This window comes from Crocuta crocuta, unplaced genomic scaffold, assembly GCF_008692635.1.
Source record: "Crocuta crocuta isolate KB4526 unplaced genomic scaffold, BGI_CrCroc_1.0 scaffold196, whole genome shotgun sequence".
NCBI classification, from domain to species: Eukaryota; Metazoa; Chordata; class Mammalia; order Carnivora; family Hyaenidae; genus Crocuta; species Crocuta crocuta.
Genome location: NW_027531026.1, coordinates 5,065,183 through 5,074,520, shown reverse-complemented (window position 1 = coordinate 5,074,520; position 9,338 = coordinate 5,065,183). Strand labels below are relative to the sequence as shown.

At 37.9% G+C, this 9,338-nt stretch overlaps 1 protein-coding gene across 1 annotated transcript; it reads left to right on the top strand.

Annotated features, from left to right (window-relative positions):
- The first annotated feature begins 426 nt into the window (after window positions 1–426).
- Window positions 427–939, top strand: LOC144237324 (alpha-ketoglutarate dehydrogenase component 4). Its single transcript, XM_077770990.1, has one exon. It carries the CDS (start codon window positions 427–429, stop codon window positions 736–738), a length of 312 nt encoding a protein of 103 aa, XP_077627116.1. The 3' UTR covers window positions 739–939.
- The last annotated feature ends 8,399 nt before the right edge of the window (window positions 940–9,338 follow it).

The window sequence follows — 9,338 nt, the reverse complement described above, 5'->3', positions numbered from 1 at the left end:
GACTTGTTATACTATGATGAAAACAATATTCCTATACTGGTCTTCTTCAGAGAAGTAGAATGGGGCATAGGAAAATTAAAAGATTAAAACCATTAGAGATGGGAATGTGCAATGATATTTAGGAAAGTATCATTCCCTTTCACTCAGCAAAATGTTTATACAACTAAATATCCACCTTTGCTACGACCAGCTAGCCATTCCACTCTAAAGTATATATGCAAGAGGAATGAAAACATACAGCCACACAAAGACTTCATTCATAATGGTCAAAAACTGGAAACAGGTGTCCATTAACAAAGGACAAACAAATTAGTCATCACATTTGAGGTAGTATTCAACAATAAAAATAAATGAGTTACGGATACTTATGACAATATGGCAGAGTCTCAAAAACATGCTCATTGAAAATCTTACAGAGTGGGGGTCATGATGGGCAGCAAGATGGCGTCTGCCAGCAGGGTCGTTCAGGTAGTCAAGCCACATACTCCATTAATAAGGTTCCCTGACAGAAGAGACAATCCTAAACCCAATGTATCAGAAGTTTTGAGATCAGCAGGACTACCATCTCACTCTTCTTCAATTTCACAGCATTCTAAGGGAAGTAAATCACCAGATTTGCTGATGCATCAGGGTCCACCAGACACTGCAGAAATTATAAAAACATTACCTCAGAAATACAGAAGGAAGCTTGTGTCTCAAGAAGAAATTGAATATATCCAACGTGGAGGTCCAGAGTAATCACTGACAATGTGGCTGCTGTTTGTCATCAGACAAAAGAATAGTCTTTACAATAAAGGACTTCCAAACTGGCACATGAGAAATTATACATTAAACAACTTGAATAAATACTCTTAAAAAAAAAAGAAATAGAACATTTAGATGGACACTTATATCTCCTAATATATATATGTTGGTCAGCTTCTCTACAAGCTTACCTAATTGTTTATATACTTATTAAAGTATACATTTAAAAAAAAAAAATCTTACAGAGAGTGTGGATATGAATGATGCCATTTTCATGAAGTTCTAGAACAGCACAATTAATCTGTCCTGAAAAAAATCAGAACAGAGGGCCTGGGTGGCTCAGTTAAGCATCCAACTTCAGCACAGAGCCGACTTCGGATCCTCTGTCCCCCTCTCTCTGCCCCTCTACCATGTGCGCTCTCTCGCTCTCGCTCTCGCTCTCTGTCTCAGAAATAAACATTTTAAAAACTCGGAACAGTGGGGTGAGAGCAAGGACTGCCTGAGAAAGGGTGCAAAGGAAATTTGTGCTTGGGATACATTAAAGTATGCATTTGCCAAAATCATCAAACTGTAAACTTCTGAAGAGAATTCCATACTTTAACCTTACCTGAAAAAAAACCCCTAAATTTTAGCATTCATTACGTTAAAGTGCTTGGTTGATGAGGGATACTCATTAGAATCTATACCAGGATGGACTGATGTATGCATAGTCTCAATTTTTAAAAGCAACAGTTAATGGATATCAAGCATCCACATAAGTAACCAATTAAAGAGGTAATTTTCAATTAGATTTTCAGTACTCACCAATCCTATTTGCCCTCCACTGTTGATTGTTGGAACTAGGGCAGGTCTCAAATCATAGCCCATCTCTTGTGTGAATACCAACATCTCTCAAAGAGCTCCAAACGGCATGTAAGTCGGTCCCCCAACACTCAAGAATAACCCTAGGTCAAGGAGAGTGAAAATTTCCTCAGCTAATGCAGAATGAGAATGTATCAAACTAGAAAGAGCCATTTTCAAATTCCAGACTTCGTTTAAGTTAGGATAAGATAGCCAAAGTCCCCAGAGTCCTTTAGAATTGATTCTTAAAACAAAGGTCTGTAAAAAATTATGAGCATATTAAGATGGTCTTATTTATTTCCTTGGGAGAGCATAGGACTTCCCTCACAAATGCTAGCAATCCTGAACATTGGAAGGACAATTTTAAGATCTCCTTCAGCATACACATCTCAACACCTGAAATTGTTTTTGGTACACAGTGCAGGATACAAAGTTCACACAATTATAGGATCTTCAGCTAATCCTTTTATTCTTTCTTTCATTTCACATAAATAAGGACTCCGAACTTTTCCTGACTTTGCCTTCTTTAGGATTTATTTTGTTCTAGAATTTAAAGAAGGACTGCTGTGTCATACAGAATCCAAACAACCCCATCTGGTACTGTGAGCAAAATAATTTTGTGAACGATTAGAATTTACCCTTGCATATGCCCTTGACCTGAAGTATTTTCCACTTCTCCAAGGCAGAGCAGTATGGAAATGGCCGGGTTTTTCTCTTTGCTAAACCCAAGTCCTTAATAATGTCTCATAAATCATCTCAATTCTCAGCAGTCCTTTTGTAGCAAATGTAGACTAGGAAAGCTTCTTATCAAAAGGAACACAACCCTCCAATACAGACCACAATTCAGAATTTATCCAAAAATAAGGATTTATTTTTGTAACTCCTAAGATGAACCCCAGATGAAGATGAGAAATAGAATCCTTTCTGTGCTACATGTTATTTTGCAGAATTGTTTATTCTGGCTCTGAAGGCTTTATCTCAAGGGAAAACAAAACCGAAAGTTAAAACAAAGTGGCAGGTATAACTTTGATTGCTCTCACTGTTGGTCTTCACAGAGGTGGCTAAAATTGAAGAAGTGTCCCTGACTTCAACTAATTGTCTCCTTCTCAGCCTGCTCGACAGATATGTAATATTGCCCAGAGACTTCTTTTAAGATTTGATTTATTCAAAATACTCTTTAGCCTTTGATATTCAAGAAAATGACACTGATACAGAAAGTTCCATGTAAATCATCAGAGGGTCAGAGAACCTAGCTTCACACTAACCTTCCTTATCCTTGAATCAAAAAATGTTCCAAACTTAAAACCTTTTTCTCATTTAATCCATGAATCTAAGCAAATGTGCAGACTTAACTGTAAATTAGTCAGATGCTGTCAGTGCCCCACTGCCCATGCAATTTTGAACCCCAAATGCTAGCCTTGTGCAATGAATTTTCCAGGACCAATTTTGATGGATATAAAACCTCCTTAATCAGCTTACCAGGCTAATAGCCCCTTTATTTAAGCATAAGTCTGAGAGTGTTATGCGTGGGGTGCAGAAGAGAAAGTCTTAACAAAATAGAGAGGGTTAAATAAAAGTCTTGTCTCTCTATTTTTTTTTTACCATATCCCTTGTTTTAACTATTTACAACTAACCAGCTCTGCAAGCAAATCAAAACTCTCAAATGCCATTAGATTTTGCTGACTTGCTATTCAAAAAGCATTTATTGAGCTCCTACTTTGTACCAGGGTAGGAAGAAACAACCATTTAAGATATGTATATGGCCTTAAGAAGTTATGATCACAGTGTATGATCAGCTGGTAAAGCAAAACAAGGGACTTTGTTACTATCCTCTCTTGTGCCAAAATTCTTCACAGTAAAAATAAATAGAAAAAGATTTCAGTAAGACATCTCTAAATTCTCCTCCAGAGCCGAAATTCTGTGATTTTATAAATTTATTATATTTTCTTAGCTGTGTTAGATTTTTTTGAAGTTGGAGGAAGAGTGAGAAGCCCAATTTAATAGAGTTGAAGTTAGTTTGCCATATGAATTGAAGAATTACAAAAGTAATAATAATAATAATCTCAACAGCTTTGCTGTAGCAACCCAACCACTTTTAGTCTTTTGAAGTGTCAAGTTCTAAATTCCTGATGGCCCCACTACTTTCTGTTTCAGCTTCTGTAGTACCTACTGCTCAGTGACTTTGTTCTTCTTTCAGTGGTTGGCTCTTGCATATGGCAGCTTTGGCAACCTCATGGAGTCTACTAATTGCTTTCCTTTTGAGTCTCTATGCTTCTGAGTTGCTTTACCATTTGTGTCGCCTTTGAATGCCTCCAGAAGATTTAAACAGGTCTAGTCTCCTATCTCTTAGGCAGAATATCCTCTTTCTTGAGGTTCTTGTGCCTGACATACCTCCGCACAGATCACTAGCCAGGATGGTGCTGCGTTTCTCTGCTGCAGGTGCTCATCCCTGGTCCAGTTCAGCTATGCTCCCAAAGTCTCCCCTATGCCAAGGGTAAGAAACCAGCTGTGCCTGTGTCTTTCAGAAACAAAATATGGACACAGGTGGCATTAAAACAATTATCTAATATACCTGGATGCTATAAATCTTTCCAGACTACACCTAGACCATCATCAATGTAAATCTCATCTGGTATACATGTAAGGATAAAATTCAGAAAATTTGGCTGGGCCATCTCTATAGCAATGGCAAAATAAGGAAGTCTTCATCTCTAAGTTAGAATACTACCTCAAAAATGTTACATTTAAAAGCAGAAGTTAAGAGAAATAAAATTTTGAAACTCACATATTGCCTTTTCAAATTATAAGCTCAAAGTTATTAAGATAATAAAAATATATAGACATGGCTTCTGATGAAAAATCTAAATGTTAAAAAAAAATCTAGCCACAAAGATCAGAAACATTTATCAGAGGGGCTTATGTTTCTGATAAATATTTAAGTGTGGAAGGCAGAACCACTGAGAACAATAAATACTTTATAGCTGGCACTTTGTCAAACCTATAAGTGGCTCTGCCTTAGAATTTTACATCATCACTGAATTTACAGTCATTTGATAAGTGGAACAGGACAAGAATTACTTCTTTCTAAATCTAAACCAGGTAATAAATCTAACATCAGGATTCTTCTTATTGTCTGTTATCATCTGATGACAATGCCTTTTACCTTCATTGTCTTGGCAGAAATATGCTATGTAAAATTATAATGTCATATCACTCATAGTGATTTAACACTATCCAGCCCATACCATTTTAATCAATCAAAATTGTCGCTTTTTAGTGTAATGATTTTGTGGTGAATTCCCTGTGTTTAATATGATATATGGTCCTATCTACCCGTTGATTTACTATGCTCTTCCAAAGTCTAACAGCTCGGGAAGCTGTTCTTGCTTTTGGACATCTTTGGAATTAGCAAACAAGAATAATTTGTGGTAATAAAAATGCCAATTTCCATGGCACAATGAAAGCTGAAAAAATATCTTAAGTGTTAGTAGCTGCAGCTACTTTTAAGTACAAATAAAAGATGGCTTTGTGAATTAAAATACAGAAGACCTAGAGTTTTCCCCTCTGTATCCACCTATGATCAAGGCATCTGTAATACCAAACCACATACCTCAGTACATGATCATTTCTCCCACACTATCCTGAAAAATCAAGATTACACAAAGTATTCCCCTTTATTAATTGCAAGCATACACTCCACAAATTTCTTTGTTCTTTAAAAAAAAAAAAGTGGCAAGGTAGTTTAAAGTGATTTTATTAATATTCATAAATCTTTTCAACTCGAGATCAGCTAATAAAAATCAACCCCAGCTCCTATTCCTCAACTATATTATGCATTTAGGATTGGCTACAATGCTGTAACAATCAACCACCAAATCTCAGTGGCCAAAACTATAATTTCTGACTCATGCTATATTTCCCAAACAGATCCACAGTCATTTAGGGACTCGGTGGCTCAGAGACCCATGCTACAGACTCCACATATGTCACCAGAGAGTCACTTGAGGGAGCCCGGTTTATGGGAGCTCTACCATCTTGTGTGTGCACCATCTGGAATATGCAGCCTCCTGAGACGCCACAGAAGAGAAGAGAGAGCTGCAGGTCCTGAGCCAGTGATTACATGACAAAATTACAAGTCTCTTGTGCTCATAGCCCATTGGCCAGAACTAGTTACCTGGCTCTTCCCAACTGCAAGGTTGAGGGAAAACATAATCCTTCTGTGTACCTGGAAGGAGAAAATACAATATGGATGAGCTTAAGAAGTCTAAAACTTACATATTTTTAAAGAATGAAAAATGCCCATGTTTATTACAGGCAACCTCCTTGATTCTCCTTGTAGAATCTCGAATGCCACATTACTTCCTCCGGAACTTATGTTATGCGTTTACAAAGAAAGTGACCTGTGTGACAATAAATAAGATTAACAACTGATTCCATTATTTAAACTGCCATACGTATTTAAATAAGAGAAAGCAGATACTCTGCCTATAGGTTAAGCTAATGAAAGTGCTTGTCTTTAAATTTTTTTAACCTTATTCCAATTGGCAAAGTAATTAAAAGAATTTAAAATAAAATATTTCATTTTGATGCCCAGTCATTCCAATTCTGGCTTATTGAAGCATAAAAACAGATTTTAAGCACACAAACACTAATAAGAAATCTAAGATTCCAATATTTCTATTTAAGAGCAGAGTGGGTTGACCTTTTTCAAACTTGTTAAAGCTCCACACTGTTCCATCTCCATCATCCAGGCTAGGTGCTGTCACTGCAGATCGCAGTGGGCAGGATCAAGAGTTCCCAGTTGAGCCGGTTGCCTGAGGCCCACCCTATGCTGATGGGAAGACAAATATGAGAGTTCATTCTTTCAACAAAAAATTATTGAATGTCTATGATGTACCAAGAATCTGCCGTACTCTGAGAATACAGCAAATATTGAAATAAACTAACCTCCTCCAAAAAAATAAAGCTCTTCTTTCTTGGACTTCACATATTAGGGAGAGAGGAAGACAAAATTAAGGGGAGCGATAGAATTAACAAGCAAATGAGAAAGATAATTCCAATTAATGACAAATGCTATGAAAATAAAGTCAAATAAAAGTATAGAGACAGGAATTTGAATAGAGTTTGGAGTATTTTGGAGTAGATGATCAGAAAAGATCTCTGAACATGTGTCATGTGAGCTGAGAGAAGGAAGGAATTAAGGAACCAGGAAAGAGAACTCTGGGTTGAAGAAAACCTGAAGACAAATGTCATAAGGCAAGAAAAAGCTTGGCATAAGACAACTACCAGGATCACAGGGGTATAAAAAGAAGAAGACTGTTAGATGAGCCAAATCAAGACAGGACCAGAGAAAAATAAAACAGTCCCCAGATTTTCAAACCATTACTGTAGGGTAGAACAAAAATTTCATGCAGTAATTAATACTTATTATTAAACAAGTTCAGTAGGACTGCTAGGATAACAGAGAATCCTCCAACTCCAAAAAGCATTCTATAAGAGATCTGGGTAGTTAAAATTACTGAATGATCAGAATAAACTTCAGGGCTGTAAAGGATAGGAAGAACAAAAGATTGAGTCTGTCTCGAGAAATCTCCATTGAATGCAAAAAACAGAGGATATGCCACTTGAAAATGAATCAAGGACTTTTGAAAACAAAATGTAACTAAGTGCAAATTAACAGGAGACAAATTAAATCTCAACTGCAAAAGCGAGAGTCAGACACAAGTGAATTGGTAAGAAAAAGAGAGTGAATTTTAGAGTTTTGAAGTAGAGGCCAGATATAAAATTTGCTTTCGGGAGGCTTGAAAAGTATTAAAGATATCCCATACAGAGAGAAATAAGTGTGCTAAGTGTGCAAAAATGATAGTGTTTTGCTACATAAAAAACCATCATCATAAAATCTTGTACGCTTAAGGCAATTTATTATACTCTCACACAGTTCTATGGATTGACTGAGCTCTGCTAGTGGTGCTTACTTGGGTTCTCCAATGCAACTGGAATAAGACAACGACTAAGGCTCATCTGAGTTGCTCATTAGGATGGCAGTTGATGCTTTTAGAGAGATCTCAGTTGAAGTGTTCACGTGGAGTGCCTGTAAGTGCCCTTCCCATGTTGCCTGGGCTTCATACAGCAGCAGCTAACTTCTAAAACTGCGTGACTTATGAGCAATCATTACAGTAGAACAAAGCAGAAGCAGGAAAGCATATCACCTAGCCTCAGAAGTCCCATAAAGTCATTTTCACTGCAGATGTTGCAGGGTGACTAGGTCGGTTGAATGTCTGACTCTTCATTCCAGTTCAGGTCATGATCCCAGGGTTGAGGGATCAAGCCTCAAGTTGGAGTCCATGCTGAACATGGAGCGTGCTTAAGATTTTCTCTGTCCTGGGGAGCCTGGATGGCTCAGTCCGTTAAGTGTCCGACTTCGGCTTAGGTCATGATCTCATGGTTCTTGGGTTCGAGCCTGGTGTCGGGCTCTGTGCTGAACTCTTGCTCAGAACCTGGAGCTTGCTTCAGATTCTGTGTCTCCTTCTCTCTGCACCTCCCAGCTCATGCTCTGTCTCACTCTATCTCTCAAAAATAAATAAATGTAGGGGTGCCTGGGTGGCTCAGTCGGTTAAGTGTCCGACTTCGGCTCAGGTCAGATCTCATGGTTTGTGGGTTCGAGTCCCGCATCAGGCTCAGAGCCTGCAGCCTGTTTCAGATTCTGTGTCTCCCTCTCTCTCTCTGCCCCTCACCCACTCATGCTCTGTCTCTCTCTGTCTCAAAAAAAAAAAAAAACTATAAAAAATTTTTAAAAATATAATATATATATATAAGATTTTCTCTTTCTTTCTGCCCCTCTACCCCACTCACATGCTCAATCTCTCTCTAAAATTTAAAAAGGGCGCCTGCGTGGCTTAGTTGGTNTTTTTTTAATTAAAAAAAATAATTTTCAGTGCATTCTATTCGTCAAGAAAAGCACTAAGTTCAGCCCAGATTCAAAGGGAAGGAAATTAGACTCTACTCTTTACATGAGTGGGAGTATGCGTATTTGGTTAAAGAGGAACAGCATTCAGAAGGGCCTTTTTTTTTTTTTTAACTATTTATCACAGTCTACCCATGGGCCACCAAAATTCATGCCTCACCCACCCATTCTCTCAACACTCCAACACTGTTGTTCCATTGTATCATCAGGCTCAGGCCCCAAGATATTGTGGTCTAAGTCAGGTCCAGGTACAGTTGTGCTGTGTTTCCCTGGGTTTAGCTCCTCAAGTATGGTTGCTGTCAACCTGAAGACTGTTAACTAAAGGGACAAACTGCTGCCACCATATACACCCCACACACTGATGAGAAAGCAGAGAATAACTGACATAGATACTCCCCTTCACAAATGAACAAAATGGGAAGCACATATCAGGTCCACAGCAGTTCTGAAATCCATTTGAGTGTGTTGCCAGTTTCATGATAATAGTCATGCTTCCTGGGAATGACTCACTGGAGCTTTGGCTGCTCGTTCAAAGATGTTGTCTCTGATCTCTAGATCATGCTTTGCCCCTGAGAATAGCCATCCTTATAACTAAGTAGTTTTATTCAGCCTGGTTAAGGGAACAAAACCTTTTCATTTCATACTATCTCATCCTTTTCACACCAAGGTTATGTAATTCCTTTAAAAGCTTTGTGGGCTTCTTGTGTGTCAAATCATAATCCACTTCATTCAGCAAAAGTTACACCACAATTTCTTTCCAAAAAATACTTGGTCTAGGTGTGAAGATCCC

Excerpts from the sequence above, each read along its gene's own strand:
- LOC144237324 (XM_077770990.1), top strand. The coding sequence starts at position 427 with ATGATGGGCAGCAAGATGGCGTCTGCCAGCAGGGTCGTTCAGGTAGTC.